Raw genomic sequence first — 23,835 nt, forward strand, 5'->3', positions numbered from 1 at the left:
TATCTAAATGAGGGCATTAGGAGTCGACCACGAGGGCTGGTTTAGCACAGTGGGCTAAACAGCTGGCTTGTAGTACAGAACAATGCCAGCAGCGCGGGTTCGATTCCCGTACCAGCCTCCCAGGACAGGCGCCGGAATGTGGCGACTAGGGGCTTTTCACAGTAACTTCATTGAAGCCTACTCGTGACAATAAACGATTATTATTATTACATAGTGTGGAACTTTGTCATTGATGACTCCTAACCAGGTAAGGAAGTTAGGCCAGTCCTTGAAGGACAGGGTGTGAACCGATTGTTTTTTACAACAAAACAACAGCATTTGACATCTTGTGTCTGCTGGTTCTGACCCACAAATTACCCGATTTATTGAATTCAATTTCACACTCTTCCTTGGTGGGATTTGAGCTCATGACTTCCTAGTCTTGTACCTGAACCACTAAGCTGCATACCTTAATATCCATCCCAGTCACATTGCTATGGAGACTAGATGTGGAAGCTATCCTTGCTCAGATTCGTGTGATCTCTGGCATTTTAGCAGCTTTAGATTTTGTGATGAATCCTTGACCTATTTTGTTTGATTTCTTTTCTCCACCTACTTTCCGCACCCATCCCCAAATCCTACATTGTCCCACTGTGGAACCGGTCGTGTGTGTGTGTGTGTGTGTGTGTGTGTGTGTGTGTGTGTGTGTGTGTGTGTGTGTGTGTGTGTGTGTGTGTGTGTGTCTGCGCGGTTGAAAAGGGCATTGAAGGCTTGCGCATTCGGTCATAGAGAGCAGCACCAGGCAATAAATAGATTACTGTACCATTCCTCCCCACCCCTTCGAAACACGATGCGTCTATGAGGTAAAGGGTTTTTGGACTGGAATTGTGCTGAGACCGAGGGGTAAGTCGCCCAACTCTCTCCTCGGTGCTCCTTTGGCCTAAGGAAAGGAACCGTCTCTGAATGTGACTAGCTGAAAACGATTTGGCAATCGCAACGTCTCATTTTTCCACTGTTCTCTTTCTTTTTCTCTCTCCCCAGGATCTCTGGCACTGAATCGAAAAGCTCTAGCTCCGCACAGCTGGCAGAATGCAACCCAGTGGGGGCCTTGCAGGTATTGTATTCTTATTCGTTTTCCAAGACTTGGGATAGATGTATGCTATGGGGCAGTGGTGGGCGACCTGTGGCCCGGGTGGGGGGGCACGTGCGGCCAATCTGGGTTCTGAGTACGCCCTGCGAGACATTTTGTTGACTGTTTCGCATGTGCAGAGTTTCCAAATTGCACGGATCTCCCGCTGTGTAGCTTCTTTCCTACTGGTATGACTGAAATGATTTGCACGTAAAGCGAGGGGGAAGTGAAGTGAGGTGTGTGCTGATTGCTCACAACATTGACTGTGAGAGCCGTGCGCTCCCTCTGTATCCTATCAAACGTAAATATTTCTTTTGTTTTTAACCACTTGAAATTGATAGTTCTATTAACAGATGAATGATTAAGCATTTTCTATAACTTACGAAAGATTTTGCATGTATTAAATGTACTCGACCTTATTCAAGGGTCATAGTTCATGAAGGATGTGCTGGCCTTGGAAAGGGTCCAGAGGAGGTTTACAAGAATGATCCCTGGAATGAAGAACTTGTTGTATAAGGAACGGTTGAGGACTCTGGGACTGTACTCGTTGGAGTTTAGAAGGATGAGGAGGGATCTTATTGAAACTTACAGGATACTGTGAGGCCTGGATAGAGTGGACGTGGAGAGGATGTTTCCACTTGTAGGAAAAACTAGAACCAGAGGACACAATCTCAGACTAAAGGGACGGTCCTTTAAAACAGAGATGAGGAGGAATTTCTTCAGCCAGAGGGTGGTGAATCTGTGGCACTCTTTGCCGCAGAAAGCTATGGAGGCCAAATCACTGAGTGTCTTTAAGACAGAGATAGATAGGTTCTTGATTAATCAGGGGTTATGGGGAGAAGGCAGGAGAACGGGGATGAGAAAATATCAACCTTGATTGAATGGCGGAGCAGACTCGATGGGCCGAGTGGCCTAATTCTGCTCCTATGTCTTACGGTAGCGAGTTCTACCTTCTGTCCGCTCTCCTGGAATTCCCTATTGGATTGATTAGGACCACCCTGTTTTATTCTTCCCACCAGCAGTTTTTTTTTTGCATCTACTCTATTTGAAACCCTTTCATTATCTTGGGTTTTCGGGGAGCGATGAGTTCTAGGATGTACCTGAGTTAGGGCGATTGTATGAAACTGCTTTGCGGCACATTGTTGATGTAGAAGTGCACAATCAGTGATGTTCTGCTTAGTGTGTGCTCTTTCTTTCCAGGAGCTGGTGGTTCAGAAGGGATGGAGACTCCCAGAGTATACGGTCACTCAGGAATCCGGTCCTGCCCACCGGAAAGAGTTCACCATGACCTGCAGGGTGGAGAGATTCTTGGAGATAGGTACAGACCCACCGCTCCTCAGAGTCCTTCCGTGTTGCCGTTGCCCTGCGTGCTTGCCTCTGATACTGCCACAGTGTGGTGAGGTGCCTCTGCTGCCTTCCTTCAATGTTCTGGCTCTGAGTCGCGTTACCTGTACTGGGTGACTGCTGAGCCGAGCAGCTTGGTTAAGAGAAGCTGCACATCGTGTTACGAAACCCTGGACAAGTGCGCAGCCAATTCCAGCCCCACTCGTCCTGGAGTTGCAGCAAGTGAATTAACTGATAATTCGTATAAAAATGCCCAAAGTCTTTGGCCCTTAGCTGCCCAATAATTACAGTCACTAGGTTTGTAAGTTTAAGCGCAATTACTGTTTATTTAAAACTAGAACAAATCTGAAATATGCAGTGAATACGGTTGGTTAAATGTCCTTTGACACCTGACCCCGCCCCCACGTAAGTCAGACATACACAGAGTAAGGAAAAAGGTGACAAATAATAAGGTTTAAGGCCAAAAGATAAGAGTCCTTGCTTCAGATTGAGTTCTTCAGTGCACCCTTTTCACAGTACAAGTGTGGTTTAAAGTCTCTGGCCAGCAGTCCATAATGGTCTTCTTTGCATCTTAGCAGTATATCTTGCAGCTTTTCCAGGAGGGGCCTCTGGCTTCATATCAGCCTGCTCTTTGAGGGAGAGTTATCAGATTCTGATCTCTGCTTCACATCAGTCTTTTTGGAGAGAGAGAGCTCTTACACTGGATGCCTAGAGAGAATTAATCAGATTTTTGAGAGAGTTAGAACTCCTCCATCCAGGCTACAGAACCAAAGCAAAACCAACTTGAGCCTTGTGACACTGAGAAACATGTCAGTGGGACCAGAAGCAATCACCACTGGCCACCAGGCAGGGCACAGACATTTGAGCCAATTCATTGGCCGCTAGCTAAGTCCATCAATCCGAGTCATCACTGATATCAGTCTAAAACAGCACAGCCTTCTGGAATCTGCTTGTTTGAATTAAAGGTTGCGTACCGGCTGCTTCCTTGCCTTAGATACAGTCTGCATTAAAGTCACAGGTCCATTACACATCCATGGATCACCATGGTAATAGCAAAAAATAAGAGAACGGGGAAATAAAGGAATAAACAGGGGGAACCCTTACAATAGGCCTCAGGGACAGGAGAAGGCCATTCAAGCCTGCTCCGCCATTTGATGAGATCATGGCCCATCTGCTCGTCGCCTCAACTCCACTTTCCTGTCTGCCCCATCATTCCTGACACCCTCGTCTATCAAAAATTGGTCGAACTCAGTCTTGCATGTGTTCAATGACGCTGCCTCCACTGCTTTAATAATAATTTAATAATCTTTTATTGTCACAAGTATGAAGTTACTGTGAAAAGCCGCGAGGCGCCACATTCCGGCACCTGTTCGGGGAGGCGGGTTCGGGAATTGAACCCGTGCTGCTGGCATTGTTCTGCATTACAAACCAGCTGTCTAGCCCACTGAGCTAAACCGGCCCTTTGTTTTATGTGGCAGAGAATGCCACAGACTAATAACCTGTGAGAGAGAGAGCAAATCCTCAACTCTTAAAAGAGAGACCTCTTAAGTTGTGTTCCCTGGTTCTAGTCTCCCGCACAATTGGAAACATCCTCCGGGTATCGACCCTGTCAAGTCCCCTCAGGATCTTGAATGTTTCAGTAAGATCTCCTCTCATTCTTCTAAACCGCTACGGGTACAGGCCCAACCTGTCCAAGCTTTCTTCAGAAGATTATAGATTATAGAGAAATACAGCACAGAACAGGCCCTTCGGCCCACGATGTTGCGCCGAACTTTTGTCCTAGGTTAATCATAGAATTTTGGACAATTTTTCATGGCCGATCCACCCAACCTGCACATCTTTGGACTGTGGGAGGAAACCGGAGCACCCGGAGGAAACCCACGCAGTCACAGGGAGGATGTGCAGACTCCACACAGACAGTGACCCAAGTCGAAATCGAACTTGGGACCCTGGAGCTGTGAAGCAATTGTGCTATCCACAATGCTACCGTGCTGCCCTTAAGAAGTTAACCTTCACTCCATTATTCTACCCTAATCCAAGTACCTATCCAATAGCCGCTTGAAGGTCCCTAACTTTTCCGACTCAACTACTACCACAGGCAGTGCATTCCATGCCGGCAGTGCATTCCATGCCCCCACTACTCTCTGGGTAAAGAACCTACCTCTGACATCCCCTCTATATCTTCCACCATTTATCTTAAATTTATGTCCCCTTGTAATGGTGTGTTCCACCCAGGGAAAAAGTCTCTGAGTGTCTACTCTATCTATTCCCCTGATCATCTTATAAACCTCTATCAAGTCGCCCCTCATCCTTCTCCGTTCTAATGAGAAAAGGCCTAGCACCCTCAACCTTTCCTCGTATGACCTACTCTCCATTCCAGGCAACATCCTGGTAAATCTCCTTTGCACCTTTTCCAAGCTTCCACATCCTTCCTAAAATGAGGTGACCAGAACTGCACACAGTACTCCAATGTGGCCTGACCAAGGTTTTGTACAGCTGCATCATCACCTCACGGCTCTTAAATTCAATCCCTCTGCTAATGAACGCTAGCACACCATAGGCCTTCTTCACAGCTCTATCCACTTGAGTGGCAACTTTCAAAGAACTATGAACATAGACCCCAAGATCTCTCTGCTCCTCCACATTGCCAAGAACCCTACCGTTAACCCTGTATTCCGCATTCAGATTTGTCCTTCCAAAATGGACAACCTCACACTTGTCAGGGTTAAACTCCATCTGCCACTTCTCAGCCCAGCTCTGCATCCTATCTATGTCTCTTTGAAGCCGACAACAGCCCTCCTCACTATCCACAACTCCACCAATCTTCGTATCATCTGCAAATTTACTGACCCACCCTTAAACACCCTCATCCAAGTCGTTAATGAAAATCACAAACAGCAGAGGACCCAGAACTGATCCCTGCGGTACGCCACTGATAACTGGGCTCCAGGCTGAATATTTACCATCCACCACCACTCTCTGTCTTCTATCGGTTAGCCAGTTTGTTATCCAACTGGCCAAATTTCCCACTACCCCATGTGGGATAAATAAAATAAGATAAAACCCTTATTCCAGAAATGAGTCAAATTAAGCTTCTCTGAACTGCTAACGCAAATATATCTTTTTCAAATAAGGAGACCAAAACTGTACACACTACTCCAGATGTGGTCTTACCAAGGCTTTGTACACCGGTAGTAATACATCCGTACTTTTATATTCCATTCCCCTTGAATTAACGACAACATTCCATGTGCCTTCCTAATCACTTGCTGTTTAACCTTTTGTGATTCCCATGCCATAGAACAAACATGGGGCTAGTTTAGCACAGGGCTAAGTCGCTGGCTTTGAAAGCAGACCCAGGCAGGCCAGCAGCACGGTTCAATTCCCGTACCAGCCTCCCCGAACAGGCTCCGGAATGTGGCAACTAGGGGCTTTTCACAGTAACTTCATTGAAGCCTACTTGTGACAATAAGCTAATTTAATTTAATTTTCATACAGTACAGGAGGCCATTCGGCCCATCGAGTCTGCACCGACCCTCTCAAAAGAACACCCTACCTAGGCCCACGACCCAGGACACCCTGGTCCCAACCTACTTAACCTCCTCATAAGAAAATTACTCCATGCTCGGGATCAACCTCATGAACCTTCTCTGGACTGCCTCCAATGCCAGTGTATGTTTTCGTTAGATAAGAGGTCCAAAATTGTTAACTGTATTCTCCACACACGCGCACACCCTTGTATATGTGTTGTCACCTTTTCTCAGTTAGTATCAGCTCCTCTTAATCACAACTCGAGTATGAGCGTTTGCCACATTACCACAGGAAACTACCAACTGTCATGCCTTCACCTCCAAACCTATGGGAGTTTGGCTGCCAGATTTTGATTCCTTCGACCTTCGGTTATTTGCCATGAGCAGGGGTCCTCATTAGATTGTGAAGTCAACTGTACAGCAGTAAAATGCCATGGCGCCTAGTTCCTTTGTACCTCACAACAGCTGTTAGAAGTGTGGGGAGGTTCCTGCCTTTTCAGTCCTCAGAAGTAAAGATTTGAAAGGAGGATCACATCTAATGGTCCGCATTTCGAAAGCACCAAACACATCAGTGCTTGAAGGGTGATTTTTTTTTTTCCATTGTGGAAATTAATGTACGCCACAAAGCTGGGACTGAAGTCACTCGAGGAGACTAATTGGAATTCTTTGAAGTCTGCTTGGTTGCCTCCATTCCTGGCTGTTAATTAACCTTGACCTGGCTAAAAAAACGGAAATCCATTTCAAAACACGGTCCATATCCTGCAGCTTAAGAGTTAATGGTCATCTGGCAAAAATGAGATCCATTTTTTTGAGATTTGAAAATGGAAACTTGAGATTTCAGATAATCGGCTTTATTTTCGAGCTCTGGTCTGTTTGTCATTCTGCCTTTGTCCTGGCTGGAAATGGCAATGCCTTGAAACCATTTGATAATCTTTATTATTGTCACAAGTAGGCTTACATTAACACTGCAATGAAGTGACTGTGACAATGGAAATGAAATGAAATGAAAATCACTTATTGTCACGAGTAGGCTTTAATGAAGTTACTGTGAAAAGCCCCTAGTTGCCACATTCCGGCGCCTGTCCGGGGAGGCTGGCACAAGAATCGAACCGTGCTGCTGGCCTGCTTGGTCTGTTTTAAAAGCCAGCGATTTAGCCCAGTGAGCTAAACCAGCCCCAATCCCCGAGTCGTCACATTTTGGCTCCTGTTCGGGTACACAGAGGGAGAATTCAGAATGTCCAATTCACCTAACAGCACGTCTTTGGACGGAGCACTCGGAGGAAACCCACACAGACACTGGGAGAACATGCAGACTCCGCATAGACAGTGACCCAAGCCGGGAATCTAACCTAGTACCCTGGTGCTGTGAATCAACAGTGCTAACCACTGTGCTGCCCATAAACCACATTACCAGTATCACACGTGATGTATGCTGGTGTTGTGATCTCCTCAGATTGGGGTGAATAATCGTTTCAGCAAAATTGCCCTGTTGATGCAGGTATTTGAAAAAATACATCGAGTGTCCTGCATTCTGGCTATACCACTCAGAGGAGGCAAGGTGTTTCTGTACAGGAGAGCTATTGTTGGAACATAAGTTTTTTTTGCTTTTTGAAAATCTTTTTATTGGTTCCAGGGATTGTTTTTAATACTTAATAGCTACTGTACCGATTTTGTGACATTGAGAAGAAGATCTCTTCATTTGTGGTGTCTTGACTCTTGTAGGGAGCGGAACGTCGAAAAAGTTGGCAAAACGGAATGCTGCAGCAAAGATGTTAGCAAGAATCCACGACGTTCCCGTCGATCAGCGGGACGGGAATGAGGTTGAGCCGGAAGATGACCAGTTTTCTATTGTAAGTGTGTGGCAGGCTGAATTGTAGAGTGCCGATTTGCCTAATGAGATAGCAGTGCCGTGGTTTCACACCCACCTTGATCCAAAAAAGTTCTGACTGGAGTGAGCAGAGTCTGTAATGGCGACTGCCTGCATTGTAGTTACAGATATTGAAGAGAGACTGCAGGGTTAACACTGGGGCAGTTCAGTGAAGCAGTGGGTGGGTGAAATCGTCATATCAGGTCCACTTCAAATTTGAAAACCACCCTTGGGATTGGAAGTGCATTTTGTGCAATCCTGCTCTCGAAGGTGATGTTCTGATGGTTGCAGGATTGTAACGAATGGTGGGAGCCATTTGAAGTTTCCGTCACTCGTTCATTCTTGGAATGTGGGTGGTTACGTCTCCATTTGCCTTGATTTGATGCCACCGAGTAGCTTGCTGGGCCACGTCAGAGGGCAGTTAAAGTCAACCACCCCAATGTGGAACTGAAGTTACCTATCGGCCCAGAGTGGGTAAAGACAACCGGTTTCTCTAAAGGGCAATCGTGAAGCAGTTGGGTTTTTAATGACACTCCCAGTAGCCACTGATACAGTTTTTCAAATTCTAACTCCATTCAAATTCTCAATTGCCTTGGTGACATTTGAATTCTAGATTACCATTGCTGGATAACTGCTATTACACTACCTCTTCCTGATGATGAATTAAGAGCTTCACAAACCACAGCATTTTGGATGACTCCTAGACCCCCACAACTCTTTGCAATCTGCTATTTTTACATGAGTTGAATGCGTCCTGAGTTCCTACCCCGAGTTTGAGGATCTTTAGGAGCGCGGCATCACCTTTTGATTGCAAAATGACATTGAAACATTCATGGTGATGAAGGAATCTGACAGCGGTGGCACTGAGAGATTGTTTTCCTCCTGTTTGGGGAATCTGGAACATGGGGGCCATTTTGGATTGAGATGCGGAGAAATTTTTTCATTCAAAAGGATTGTGAATCTTTGGAGTTCTCTACCCCGAGGGTTGTGGATGCTCCATTGGTGTATAGATTTAAGGCCAGAATAGACAAGAGTTTTGATCTCTCAGGAAACCAAAGGAAATGGGGACAGGATGGGATAGTAGATTTGAGGTAGAGGATCTGCCGTGATTGTATTGAACAGCAGTGATGTAGCCAATAACTGCACTGTGTGAAGAGGAAGTGAGAGCCCGTAAGCATGAGATAGTTGGCAGATTATTACAGGCCATTACATTTGTGGAAAGAGCAAGAAGGGAAGTGGCGCAGTGGTTAGCACTGCTGCCTCACGGCACCGGGGTCCCAGGTTCGATCCCGGCCCCGGATCACTGTCCGTGTGGAATTTGCTCATTCTCCTCGTGTTTGCGTGGGTTTCACCCCCACAACCCAAAGATGTGCAGCTCGGTGGATTGGCCACGCTACATTGCCCCTTAATTGGAGAAAAAAAGGAATTGGGTACACTAAATTTATATTTTTTTTAAAAAGAAGGGAAGCAACACCACATTTTTTTGAGACTGGTATTTGGAAAGGACATGTTTCCTCCATTTGTGTCCATTCGCTTTCTCTCCAGATGGTTGGTAGTAAACTAGATGGTCCAAAAGGCAAGAGCACAGGTTGCACGTGGGACTCGCTGCGAAATTCTGGAGGAGAACGAATTCTGCACCTCAAGAAACACCCCCTTGGTGTTGCCAACTCCAACTTCTGCCAGATGCTGCGAGAGCTGGCAGAGGAGCAGCGGTTTGATGTCAGTTACTTCGACATTGGTAAGTTACCTTTGGCTGAAGGTCACTGTGAAAGGAACCACTTACCTGCCTGTGGAGAATGCTTTCCATGTTTCATAGCATCCAGGACCTTTCTGTGCCACTGTAGATGGGAGGGGCATCCGATCATAGGAATCATAGAACTTAACAGTGCAGGAGGAGGCCATTTAGTCCATCGAGTCTCCACCGGCCCTTGGAAAGACCACTCTACTTAAGCCCACGCCTCCAGTCTATCCCAGTAACTCCACCCAACCTTTTGGACACAAAGGGCAATTTAACATGGCCAATCCAGCTAACTTGTACATCTTTGGACTGTGGGAGGAAACCCAGGCAGACTCTGGGAGAACATGCAGACTCCGCAGTCACCCGGGGCCGGAATTGTGAGACAGCAGTGCTAAGCACTGTGCCACCGTTCCACCCCGATTGATCGCCTTGAAACCAGTGCTTGAAACCAGCACGGTAGCATTGTGGTTAGCACAATCGCTTCACAGCTCCAGGGTCCCAGGTTCGATTCCCGGCTTGGGTCACTGTCTGTGCGGAGCCTGCATGTCCTCCCCGTGTGTGCGTGGGTTTCCTCCGGGTGCTCCGGTTTCCTCCCACAGTCACAAAGATGTGCAGGTTAGGTGGATTGGCCATGCTAAATTGTCCTTGGGTCCAAAATTGCCCTCGGGGTTGGGTGGGGTTACTGGGTTATGGGGATAGGGTGGGGAGGTATGGGCTTGGGTAGGGTGCTCTTTCCAAGAGCTGGTGCAGACTCAATGGGCCGAATGGCCTCCTTCTGCGCTGTAAATTCTATGATAATCTATGAATACCAAGAGGAAATTGAGGAGTGAAAGCTCTCCAGATGAAGCATTTGATTCTAGGAGCTGTGAAGTGACAAATCATTTGCATTTATAGCTTACCATAGGGGCAGCAGGGTAGCATAGGGGCAGCAGGGTAGCATGGTGGTTAGCATAAATGCTTCACAGCTCCAGGGTCCCAGGTTCGATTCCCGGCTGGGTCACTGTCTGTGTGGAGTCTGCACGTCCTCCCCCTGTGTGCGTGGGTTTCCTCCGGGTGCTCCGGTTTCCTCCCACAGTCCAAAGATGTGCGGATTAGGTGGATTGGCCATGCTAAATTGCCCGTAGTGTCCTAATAAAAGTAAGGTTAAGGGGGGGGGGGGTTGTTGGGTTACGGGTATAGGGTGGATACATGGGTTTGAGTAGGGTGATCATGGCTCGGCACAACATTGAGGGCCGAAGGGCCTGTTCTGTGCTGTACTGTTCTATGTTCTATATGGCATCACAACAGTGTGCTCCATATACAATTAATTGGATTGGATTGGATTTGTTTATTGTCACGTGTACCGAGGTACAGCGAAAAGTATTTTTCTACAAGCAGCTCAACAGATCATTCAGTACATGGAAGAAAAGGGAATTAAACAAAATTCAAGAAAATACATAACGGGGCAACACAAGATATACAATGTAACTACATAAGCCATCGGATGAAGCAGACAGGATGTAGTGTTAATGAGGTCAGCCAATAAGAGGGTCATTTAAGAGTCTGGTGACAGCGGGGGAAAAGCTGTTTTTGCATCTGTTCATGCGTGTTCTCAGACTTCTGTATCTTCTGCCCGATGGAAGAAGTTGGAAAAGTGAGTAAGCCGGGTGGGAGGGGTCTTTGATTATGCTGCCCGCTTTCCCCAGGCAGTGGGAGGTGTAGATGGAATCAATGGATTGGAGGCAGGTTTGTGTGATGGACTGGGCGGTATTCACGACTCTCTGAAGTTCCTTGCGGTCCTGGGCCATACCAGGCAGTGATGCAGCCCAATAGGATGCTTTCTATAGTGCATCTGTAAAAGTTGGTAAGGGTAGGGCAGCACGGTGGCCTAGTGGTTAGCACAACTGCCTCACGGCGCTGAGGTCCCAGGTTCGATCCCGACTCTGGGTCACTGTCCGTGTGGAGTTTGCACATTCTCCCCGTGTCTGCGTGGGTTTCGCCCCCACAACCCAAAAATGTGCAGAGTAGGTGGATTGGCCGCGCTAAATTGCCCCTTAATTGGAAAAAATAATTGGCTAATCTAAATTTTTTTTTTTAAAGTTGGTAAGGGTTAATGTGGACATGCCGAATTTCCTTAGTTTCCTGAGGAAGTATAGGCGCTGTTGTACTTTTTTGGTGATAGCGTCGACGTGAGTGGACCAGGATAGATTTTTGGTGATGTGCACCCCTAGGAATTTGAAACTGCTAACCATCTCCACCTCGGCTCCGTTGATGCTGACAGGGGTGTGTACAGTACTTTGCTTCCTGAAGTCGATGACCAGCTCTTTAGTTTTGCTGGCATTGAGGGAGAGATTGTTGTCGTTACACCACTCCACCAGGTTCTCTATCTCCCTCCTGTATTCTGACTCGTCGTTATTCGAGATCCGGCCCACTATGGTCGTATCGTCAGCAAACTTGTAGATGGATTTGGAACCAAGTTTTGCCATGCAGTCGTGTGTGTACAGGGAGTAGAGTAGGGGGCTAAGTACGCAGCCTTGCGGAGCCCCGGTATTGAAGACTATTGTGGAGGAGGTGTTGGTGTTCATTCTTACTGACTGTGGTCTGTTGGTCAGAAAGTCAAGGATCCAGTTGCAGAGTGGAGAGCCAAGTCCTAGGTTTTGGAGCTTTGATATGAGCTTGGCTGGGAATATGGTGTTGAAGGCGGAGCTGTAGTCAATAAATAGGAGTCTGATGTAGGAGTCCTTGTTTTCGAGATGCTCTGGGGATGAGTGTAGGGCCAGGGAAAGGGAAATTACAGTCTAGTTGCTGGTACGTAGTCAAATACAGCAGCCAATTTGCACCTACTGAGGTACCACAAATGATAACGGAGTTGATTGACCAGCTAATCTGGTGTAGCCTGCTCCTCTGATAGCTGTGGCATCTTTTTACATTCACTTGAGCAAGTAGGCAGGTCCTCCATTTCAACATTCGTCCGAAACATGGTGCCAGTGCAATGCAGTGAAGAAGCCTCACGCTGTACTGGAGTGCAAACCTCGATTATGTGCTCCAATCCTGGAGGCTAAACCCAATTGGGCCACTTGTGACAGCGAAAAACGAAATGGCTTACTGGTGTCCACCATTGACACTGCAGTTGTTTCTCTCTTGTTCCACTGTACGACTCTATCTGATCCCTTGTGTGTAGATGTTTCAATCCTGTCCCAATTGTAGTTATAACTATTATCCGTTCCCAAGACTCTCACTCTTAACTGGCAGCCTGGTGAAGGATGAAGCTGGTTAGTCCAGTTTGTGAGGGGGGGGGGGGGGGGGGGAGACAGATTTTCTGCATCGAGTAAGCAGACTGAACGGCGTTCTGGTCAACCTTATCACTTCTCGACCTTTTGGCCAAGATCAAGTGTCTGGTCAAGCCTTGAGGTGCAATGCCTTTTTTTTTTTGTCAGCTTGGATCTTGTGTCTCTCTTGTGGAGACCATGGCCGGGATCTCCCTTCTGGGGATTCCCCACGCCAGTGGGAAAACCAGCGCCAACCACTTCCTGCATTTTTGGGGGCTAGGTGGACGCCTGAGGGGTTGGCACCGAAGGGCGGTGCAAATTTGAGCATGCGCGGAACGGCCAGCGTGAATCCGCACATGCGCAGACCGGCCGGCATATTTTGCCGCATGCGCCGGGGGGGGGTGGGGGGGGGGGGGGGTTCTCCTCTCCTCGTATGGTGGAGCCTTATGGGGGCCTGGTGCCGGAAGAAAGAAGTGCCCCCACGGAACAAGCCCGCCTGCAGATCGATGGGCCCCGATCTCGGGCCAGGCCACCGTGGGAGCCCCTCCTGGGGCCAGATCTCTCTTTCTCCCATCCCCCCCCCCCCCCCCCCCCCCCCCCCCCCCCCCCCCCCCGCAAGCAACGATTAAGGCTTTGCCCCATCCACTTTGCACATTGGCTTTGTAACTTTAAGGATGGGATCAAAAAAATGAAAAACCTTGCTTCTCCAGCTGTTTGCTCACTAACTTCCTGTGTTTTTTTAAATGTGTGCATTTTTGTTCTTACAGAAGAGTTGAGTTTGAGCGGCCTGTATCAGTGTCTGGTGGAGCTATCGACGCAGCCCACGACCGTCTGCCACGGTTCTGCCTCGGCAAGAGAGGGCGCCCGTTCCAACGCAGCCCACAATGCATTGCAGTATCTGAAAATCATGGCTGGAGGGAAATGAGTCCATTGGAGAACGATTTTCACTCTTCAGTCTGACTGGCACACTGTCTTAACTTTCTCCCAAACTGACATCGTCTTTTCCAAATCAACAACTTGAATAGCCCAAGTTTTGCACTTGATTGAAAGTTGAGGTTTCTTACAGTTCAGAGTGCCTAGGGAGGTGTCTTTGTATTTTTTTTAAGGGTGCGGGGGGTGGTGCAAGGCGGGTCAGGGAAGGGATCTGAAGGTTTATGTTAAATAAATTATATTTTTGAAGTGTTTCTCTCCCACAGTGGCCATCCACATATCTTTAGTTTCCTGGATGGCCAACAGGACATTGCCATGGGCAAATAAATTCATCCCCTTTATTTACATTGAAATGGGTAGTTAGAAACCTACTGTGATTTTGTACAGTGTCCCTGGTCCAGTACTGGTTTTCACAAAGGCCCCGCCTTCTCAGCCTTGCCCCTCGCCTGAGGTATGGTGACCCTCAGGTTAAATTACCACCAGTCAGCTCTCCCTCTCAAAGGGGAAAGCAGCCTATGGTCGTCCGGGACTATGGTGACTTTATCTTTACTGTAGTTCTAGTGGAGTTGCTGCAACGTTAACGGCTATCTGCCGGGGTATTCTTTTCAGCTAATTTCTCAGAAAATGTGTCCTTTTGATCTATCGAATGAATTTGGGGCCTTCACTGGATCTTGTCAGGGTCAGTCAGCAGCTAGGGGGAGGGGGGTTTATTGTCCCAACGTGACACGCAATTGCTCACTCATGACGTGGTGGTTGTATGCCTGTTGGTTCCTGATCTTGGATGAGCAGTGGGAAGGTGCTGAGCAGCAGCTGAGTGCCTCTATTAAAGAAAGGGCAATGAGCTGACTCCTCGAGAGAGGCTTTGGTCCGCTTCTGTCCATCTGGCCTAAAGTAGTATTTTGCAGCAACCTTGGTATTGGGCTGTCTGGCTGGGAAGGCTGGTGGGAGGTATTGGGCTGTCTGGCTGGGAAGGCTGGTGGGAGGTATTGGGCTGTCTGGCTGGGAAGGCTGGTGGGAGGTATTGGGCTGTCTGGCTGGGAAGGCATACATAATGGGATCAGTACAGAGTATGATTTTTTTTTTTAATTGTAAGTATCATGAAGCTTATTGATCTCTTGTAGCTACAACAGGACTTTGAACGTGCTTGATGAGCCTGAAATCTTTTAAGAGGGAATCCATATCAGACACACGACCCTTGACAAAGGTCTAACACTATTAGATATTGCAGTCGTCTGCAGTGAAATGCACTTAATGCACATGGGGATCCTCCATTTAAAATTAGAGTTGGCATTTATATAGCATCTTTCACAACTTTAGATCATCCCAAATTACTTTGTACCCAGTGAGGTACTTTTGAAGTGTAGTCACTGTTGCCGCATATTGAATGGGCTCTTAAGTCAGGAGGCATTGTCCAGTTTGGCACTAAACCAGCTAGTCTCCAAGTTGCCCTTTGGCTTGTACTGAAGTAACTAATCTCAGCTGGGGCATAGTGGTGCTCTAATTGGTGGGGATGGGGTGGGGCAAATTATCCTCTCTGCGATTGAGTGACCTTTTGTAGAAAATGTTACCTATATGGACATCTGACAAGGACAGGGCCTGATTGATCTGTTATACCCATTATCCTGACACGTGGGGGAGACTGGACACTACCCCGGCAAGGTTAGCGTCTTTTGGAAAGGGTGGGGGGAGGTGCTAAAGAGAAAAAAAAGTGATCTAGAAGAGAGCCAGACTCCATAACAAGTTAGGCATTTCATTCCAGAGTGCTCTCAAGCTCCCTCAGCCCAGTTACGTGAGAAGAATGTTCTGTTTACCTGCGATGAGAGCACTATGCCAATTGACCGATTGTGGATGTGGGCAAGCCCGTGGCACAAAGCTGGCAGACTCGCTTGAGGCTATTGTGAACACTGGGGTGAAATGCGGCGGAGCTGAACCCATCCTGGTGCGGTGAGGTCTGCTCCAGAGTTTTGCAGTTTCACCGGGTGAAGAATTGTTCGGTTGCTCCCAACGTCCTGTAAATAACAGGCAAAAGAAGAAGAACAGAAATCATGTTTACAGCGTTGCTGAAATGTAGCAACTCTTCACAGTGTTAGGACAGAGCGGAGGATGCGTCACCTGATTGATTTGACCAAAAGTGTTTAATTCTTCCGCACCTTACCCAGCAAAATGTGATTCCAGATAAAACATTGTTCACTGAGTTGGCAAAGTATTAAAACAAAACTTTTGAGAAATATCGGAAAAGTATGTTTTTTTTTCCCATTGGAAGCAATTCGGAGTTCTGCATCAGAGTTACTTGAATTATTTCATAATTTATGACCTTGTCTGATAAGTAAAACCAGTGCCCTTTTTTTTCCAGAAATTGCGCGATATCTATGATACTCGGGGCACATCTGATTTTTTTCATCCCAGGATTCCGGAGTCTGGGAAAGCCGCAAAGGGAAAATCAATCTCTGCCTGAGAAGGACACCAAATGCTGGAAATACTCAACAGCTTTTGCATCTGTGGAAGAAACGTGCGAGTTAATGTTTGAGTGTATTTGTAATTTTTTTAAATCTGAAGAAATGTTTAGAAATTTGCTCAACCTGGATGAAGACACATAGCCAGCCCTCTTGCCCACTGTTTTAACACAAATGCAGTTCCTACTGGACGAGATAATATTTCTTATTAGGATGTCAGAAAGCTCTGCACACGTTCAGAATTTGCCACCATCATCTGTCAAATCTTTAGACAACTTGTTTGGCTAGTTTAGGCTCCTTGGCGCCCTGTTGAGCCAGTGAGCAGTTGACCTGATTAAGCCAAGAGCCTTCAGTTTGATACCGACTGAGAAGTTGGCTGATATCAGCCAGGGTAATGTTTACACTCATTCAGTTGTCCTCCAGATATACCAGCAATGGAGGCAGTCCAGAGAAGGTATGGAGGGATTTTCTTATGAGGAGAGGCTGAGTAGGTTGGGTCTGTACCCATTGGAGTTTAGAAGAATGAGAGGCGACTTTATTGAGACATATGTACTGTTCTATGTTCTTTATCGGATTCTCAGAGGGCTTGACAGGGTAGATGCGGCAAAGTTGTTTCCCCTTGTGAAGATAAAACATTGTTCACTTGAGTTGTCCATTTCAGACAGATGAGGAGGAATTTCTTCTCTCAGAGGGTAGTGAATCTGTGGAATTCTTTACTACAGAGCGCTGTAGAGGCTGGGTTAATTATGATCAAGGCTGAGAGAGACAGATATTTAATCCGTAAGGGTTATGGGGAAAACGTGAGAAAGTGGAGTTGAGGATTGTATCAGATCAGTCATCTCATTGAATAGCAGAGCAGACTCAATGGGCTGAATGCCTACTTCTGCTCCTATGTCTTATGGTCTTTGACTCCCTGCTCCTAATTGCTGGATAGCAATGTCTGGTGAAATGCAAAACCTAGAGAAGGCGGGACCAAGCTGTTCCCATATTCAAATACCCTGCTGACACAGTCGAGGCCTGCAGGCACTGTACATGCAGGTAGGGCACTGGAGCTCTCAGAAGTGCATCAGGGCAAGAAGGGGTTTCCAATTAAGGGATCGATGCACCTACCCTGCAGATCTTTGGGCTGTGGGGGTGAGACCCACGCAGACACTGGGAGGAAGGGGATAAAGTTGACAGGAAATGTAATGGATTATGCCCTTGGAATGTAATCCCATACTATTCATATCCGGTCTTACAAAAAACTGACTTGAGTCTTTGCTGTATATCAGTGTGGCCATATGTTTGCCATTATAGTATCTGTCCAATGAATTGGAATATTCTTTATTTTTTTTTAAATGTGCAATTAGCAGCAGGAGTAAGCCATCCAGGCCCCTGAGCCAGATCTGCCATTCAATGTGTGACTGACCTTTGACCACAACTCCACCTGCTCCCATATCCCTTGATTCACTGAATGTCCAGAAATTTGTCAATCTCAGTCCTGTACAGACTTGATAGCTAAGCATCCATAATCCTCGAGTGGAGAACTGCAAAAATTCACAACACTTTGAAAGAATGTCTCCTCATCTCTGTCCAAAATGGCCGATTCCTTATGCTAAGACAGTGGTCTAGATGTCACTGCCTGACCTTGTCAAGCTCCTTCAGAATCTTGTATACAAGAAACTTGTTGGTTTTACAACGCAGAGTTGTCCCTGACTGAGTGTTACAGACCAGCACATTCCAACGGCCAGGGCTACACACTGAGGGATTCACTAAAGCTTGGGGCAGCTGCCACAGGCATAATGGGGGAAGGTCGCTGTCTGAGACCTTTCAGCCATAGTGAGCTGAGGAGCTGGGATTGTACAGAGCCCCCTCGGGCTGTATGACTCAAATTGAATGTGTACAGTGAATATTATGTGTCACAATTGTATTGAAGCACCTCAGAGTGAAACATGATGAAACAAGTTTCTGGCACAGGCCTGACTTACTCAGCCTCTCCTCCGACAACAACCCTCATCCCAGGAGTCTTTTTTTGTATAGCCTCCAAGGCTTCCTTGGCTATGTAGACTAAAACTGCAGGCAATAAACCAGGTGTGGTCTCGCCCAAATCCTGGATAATTGCAGCAAGATGTTTTCATCCAACTCCCAGTGAGGTTCTTTTTTATGTTGCAAATATATACTTATTCATAAAATATCTGAAAGAAGTGCAATAATATTCAGGTTTTCTGCATACATGTTGACTCTTGAGTTGCTTCAATACAGTCAAAGAAACAGACATTTCAAGATGGTCATTACAAATGGTGCAACGGGATTTAAGTTTTCTACCTACATCAAGTTTCAAATTGGGGAACGGCAGAGTATAACAAAATTCGACAGGAGCTAGGGAATGTGGATTGGGAGCAGCTGTTTAAGGGTAAATCCACATTTGAAATGTGGAAGTCTTTTAAGGAAAGGTTGATTAGAGTGCAGGACAGACATGTTCCTGTGAAAATGAAAGATAGAAATGGCCAGATTAGGGAACCATGGATGACGGGTGAAATTGTGAGACTAGCTAAGATGAAAAAGGAAGCATACATAGGATCGAGGCAACTCAAAACTGATGAAGCTTTGGAGGAATATCGGGAGAGTAGGACGAATCTCAAACGTGCAATAAAGAGGGCTAAAAGGGGTCATGAAATATCTTTGGTTAACAGGGTTAAGGAAAATCCCAAAGCCTTTTATTCGTATATAAGCAGAAAGAGGGTAACCAGAGAAAGGATTGGCCCACTAGAAGACAAAGAGGGAATTTATGCATAGAGTCAGATGAAATGAGTGAGCTTCTTAATGAGTACTTTGGATTGGTATTCACCAAGGAGAGGGATATGATAGATGTTGAGGCTAGGGACGGATGTTTAAATACTCTAGGTCAAGTCAACATAAGGAAGGGGGAAGTTTTGGGTATTCTAAAAGGTATTAAGGTGGGCAGGTGCACAGGTCCGGATGGGATCTATCCCAGGTTACTGAGGGATGAAATAGCTGGGGCCTTTAACAGATATCTTTGCAGCATCTTTGGGCACGGGTGAGGTCCCGGAGGACTGAAGAATTGCTAATGTTGTCCCTTGTTTAAGAAGGGTAGCAGGGATAATCCAGGGAATTATAGACCTGTGAGCTTGACGTCAGTGGTAGGCAAACTGTTGGAGAAGATACTGAGGGATAGGATCTATTCACATATGGAAGAAAATAAACTTATCAGTGATGGGCAGCATGGTTTTGTGCAGGGAATGTCATGTCTTACAAACCTAATAGAATTCTTTGAGGAAGTGACAAAGTTAATTGATGAGGGAAGGGCTGTAGATGTCATATACATGGACGTTTGATAAGGTTTCCCATGGCAGGTTGATGGAAAAAGTGAAGTCGTATGGGGTTCAGGGTGTACTAGCTAGATGGATAAAGAACTGGCTGGGCAACAGGAGACAGAGCGTAGTGGTGGAAGCGAGTGCCTTAAAATGGAGACGGGTGACTAGTGGTGTTCCACAGGGATCCGTGCTCGGACCACTGCTGTTTGTGATCTACATAACTGACCTGAAGGAAGGTATAGGTGGTCTGATTAGCAAGTTTGCAGATGATACTAAGATTGGTGGAGTTGCAGATAGCGCGGAGAACTGTCAGAGAATACAACAAAATATAGATAGATTGGAGAGTTGGGCAGAGAAATGGCAGATGGAGTTCAATCCAGGCAAATGCGAGGTGATGCATTTTGGAAGATCAAATTCAAGAGCGGACTATATGGTCAATGGAAGGGTCTTGGGGAAAATTGATGTACAGAGAGATCTGGGAGTTCAGGTCCATTGTACCCTGAAGGTGGCAACGCAGGTAGAGTGGTCAAGAAGGCATACAGCATGCTTGCCTTCATCGGACGTGGTATTGAGTACAAGAGTTGGCAGGTCATGTTGCAGTTGTATAGGACTTTGGTTAGGCCACATTTGGAATACTGCGTGCAGTTCTGGTCGCCACATTACCAGAAGGATGTGGATGCCTTGGAGAGGGTGCAGAGGAGGTTCACCAGGATGTTGCCTGGTATGGAGGATGCTGGCTATGAAGAAAGGTTGAGTAGATTAGGATTGTTTTCGTTGGAAAGACGGAGGTTGAGGGGGGACCTGATTGAGGTCTACAAAATTATGGACAGGGTGGATAGCAACAAGCTTTTCCCAAGAGTGGGGGTGTCAGTTACAAGAGGTCACAATTTCTAGGTGAGAGGGGGAAAGTTTAAGGGAGATGTGCATGGAAAGTTTTTTACGTAGAGGGTGGTGGGTGCCTGGAACACTTTACCAGCGGAGGTGGTAGAGGGGGGGAACGATAGCATAATTTAAGAGGCATCTAGACAGATATATGAACGGGCGGGAACAGAGGGAAGTAGACCTTGGAAAATAGGAGACAGGTTTAGATAAAGGATCTGGATCGGCGCAGGCTGGGAGGGCCGAAGGGCCTGTTCCTGTGCTGTAATTTTCTTTGTACTTTGTTCTTTCCAAGGTGCGTATCACCTTCCCAGCTGACAAGCCAACATGGAGATGAATGTGCAGGGCTACTGGGAGAAGGCGAGAGAGTGACACGAGGTAAACTGCTGTTACAGAGAGAGGAAGAGAGAGAGGGTGGGTAACACAACGTAAACTGCTGTTACAGAGAGAGGGAGTGACACGAGGTAAACTGCTGTTACAGAGAGAGAGGGAGAGAGTGACACGAGGTAAAATGCTGCAACAGAGAGAGAGGGAGTGAGAGAGAGAGTGACACGAGGTAAACTGCTGCTCCAGAGAGAGAGGGGGGGGGGAGTGACACGAGGTAAGCTGCTGTTACGGAGAGAGGGAGAGGAGAGAGGGTGGGTAACACAACGTAAACTGCTGTTACAGAGAGAAGGAGTGACACGAGGTAAACTGCTGTTACAGAGAGAGAGAGGGAGAGAGTGACACGAGGTAAAATGCTGCTACAGAGAGGGAGTGACACGAGGTAAAATGCTGCTACAGAGAGAGGGAGTGAGAGAGAGTGACACGAGGTAAATTGATGCTCCAGAGAGGAGGGGGGGGAGTGACACGAGGTAAACTGCTGTTACGGGGAGAGGAGAGAGGGTGGGTAACACAACGTAAACTGCTGTTACAGAGAGAAGGAGTGACACGAGGTAAACTGCTGTTACAGAGAGGGAGGGAGGGAGAGAGAGAGAGGGAGTGACACGAGGTAAACTACTGTTACAGAGAGGGAGTGACACGGGGTAAACTGCTGTTACGGAGAGAGAGAGGGGGAGTGACACAACATAAGCTGCTGTTACAGAGAGAGGGAGTGACATGAGAAACTGCTGTTACGGAGAGAGAGAAAGAGGAGAGGGTGGGTAACACAACGTAAACTTACAGAGAGAGGGAGTGACACGAGGTAAACTGCTGTTACGGAGAGAGGGAGGGAGAGAGAGGGGGGGAGTGACACGAGGTAAACCGCTGCTACAGAGAGAGAGAGAGTTAGGGAAAGAGAGAGGGTGGGTAACACAACATAAGCTGCTGTTACGGAGAGAGGGAGTGACACGAGGTAAACTGCTGTTACGGAGAGGGAGTGAGGGAGAGGGGAGTGACACGAGGTAAACTGCTGTTACGGAGAGAGGGAGTGACACGAGGTAAACTGCTGTTACGGAGAGAGAGTGAGGGAGAGGGGAGTGACACGAGGTAAACTGCTGTTACAGAGGGAGAGAGGGGGAGTGACACGAGGTGAACTGCTGCTACAGAGAGAGGGAGTGACACGAGGTAAACTGCTACAGGGAGGGAGGGAGTGAGAGAATGAGGGGAGTGACATGAGGTAAACTGCAATTACGGAGTGAGGGAGTGACACAAGGTAAACTTACGGAGAGAGGGAGTGACACGAGGTAAACTGGTACGGAGAGAGGGAGTGACACAAGGTAAACTGGTACGGAGAGAGGGAGTGACACGAGGTAAACTGGTACGGAGAGAGGGAGTGACACAAGGTAAACTTACGGAGAGGGGGAGGGACACGAGGTAAACTGCTGCTACAGAGAGCGTGAGAGAGAGGGAGTGACATGAGGTAAACTGCTGTTACAGAGAGAGTGAGGGAGAGAGAGGGAAAGGGGAGTGACACGAGGTAAACTGCTGTTACAGAGGGAGAGAGAGGGAGTGAAACGAGGTAAGCTGCTGTTACGGAGAGAGGGAGAGGAGAGAGGGTGGGTAACACAACGTAAACTGCTGTTACAGAGAGAAGGAGTGACACGAGGTAAACTGCTGTTACGGAGAGGGAGGGAGGGAGGGAGAGAGGGGGTGACACGAGGTAAACCGCTGCTACAGAGAGAGAGAGGGAGTGAGAGAGAGAGGGGGGGTGACACGAGGTAAACTGCTGTTACAGAGAGAGAGGGAGTGAGAGAGAGAGGGGGAGTGACACGAGGTAAACTGCTGTTACAGAGAGAGAGAGTGAGGGAGAGAGGGGGAGTGACACGAGGTAAACTGCTGTTACAGAGAGAGGGAGTGAGAGAGAGGGGGAGTGACACGAGGTAAACTGCTGTTACAGAGAGAGAGGGAGTGAGAGAGAGAGGGGGAGTGACACGAGGTAAACTGCTGTTACAGAGAGAGAGGGGGGGAGTGACACGAGGTAAACTATTACACAGAGAGAGGGAGTGAGCGAGGGAGAGAGGGGGGGAGTGACACGAGGTAAACTGCTGTTACGGAGAGGGAGAGAGAGAGGGGGAGTGACACAAGGTAAACTGCTGCTACAGAGCGTGAGAGGGAGTGACATGAGGTAAATTGCTGTTACAGAGAGAGAGTGAGGGAGAGAGATAGAGGGAAAGGGGAGTGACACGAGGTAAACTGCTGTTACAGAGAGGGAGAGAGAGAGGGGAGTGACACGAGGTAAACTGCTGCTACAGAGAGAGAGAGGGAGTGACATGAGGTAAACTGCTGTTACGGAGAGAGAGGGAGGGAGGGCGAGAGAGGGAGTGACACGAGGTAAACTGCTGTTACAGAGAGAGAGGGAGTGACACAACATAAGCTGCTGTTACAGAGAGGGAGTGACACGAGGTAAACTGCTGTTGCGGAGAGAAGGAGAGAGAGGGGGAGTGAGAGAGGGGGAGGGACACGAGGTAAACTGCTGCTACAGAGAGAGGGAGTGAGGGGAGTGACACGAGGTAAACTGCAATTACGGAGAGAGGGAGTGACACAAGGTAAACTGTTACGGAGAGAGGGAGTGACACGAGGAAAACTGCTGTTACGGAGAGAGGGCGAGTGAGGGAGAGGGGAGTGACACGAGGTAAACTGCAATTACGGAGAGGGAGTGACATGAGGTAAACTGCTGTTACGGAGAGAGAGAGGGGGAGTGACACGAGGTAAACTGCTGTTACAGAGAGAGAGGGAGGGAGAGAGGGGGGAGTGACACGAGGTAAACTGCTGCTACAGAGAGCGTGAGAGAGAGGGAGTGACATGAGGTAAACTGTTACAGAGAGAGTGAGGGAGAGAGAGGGAAAGGGGAGTGACACGAGGTAAACTGCTGTTACAGAGAGGGGGAGAGAGAGGGAGTGAAACGAGGTAAGCTGCTGTTACGGAGAGAGGGAGAGGAGAGAGGGTGGGTAACACAACGTAAACTGCTGTTACAGAGAGAAGGAGTGACACGAGGTAAACTGCT

The 23,835-nt window shown here is 47.5% G+C and overlaps 1 protein-coding gene across 1 annotated transcript; it reads left to right on the forward strand.

The window, feature by feature from the left end:
• The first annotated feature begins 232 nt into the window (after nt 1-232).
• Nucleotides 233-17,529, forward strand: LOC119958105 (RISC-loading complex subunit tarbp2-like). The gene is made up of 6 exons (XM_038786334.1): nt 233-247; nt 953-1,093; nt 2,309-2,426; nt 7,705-7,832; nt 9,395-9,587; nt 13,603-17,529. The coding sequence occupies exons 1-6, from the start codon at nt 233-235 to the stop codon at nt 13,758-13,760; spliced, it is 753 nt and encodes a 250-aa protein (XP_038642262.1). The 3' UTR covers nt 13,761-17,529.
• Nucleotides 17,530-23,835: the final 6,306 nt, after the last annotated feature.

The sequence above is a fragment of the Scyliorhinus canicula genome, chromosome 28 (assembly GCF_902713615.1).
Source record: "Scyliorhinus canicula chromosome 28, sScyCan1.1, whole genome shotgun sequence".
Taxonomy (NCBI): Eukaryota; Metazoa; Chordata; class Chondrichthyes; order Carcharhiniformes; family Scyliorhinidae; genus Scyliorhinus; species Scyliorhinus canicula.

What these genes read in the sequence shown, in the direction of transcription:
- LOC119958105 (XM_038786334.1), top strand. An exon ending in ACCCAGTGGGGGCCTTGCAG is followed by an intron (nt 1,094 to 2,308) that starts GTATTGTATTCT and finishes CTTTCTTTCCAG; the next exon opens with GAGCTGGTGGTTCAGAAGGG. An exon ending in GGAGAGATTCTTGGAGATAG is followed by an intron (nt 2,427 to 7,704) that starts GTACAGACCCAC and finishes TGACTCTTGTAG; the next exon opens with GGAGCGGAACGTCGAAAAAG.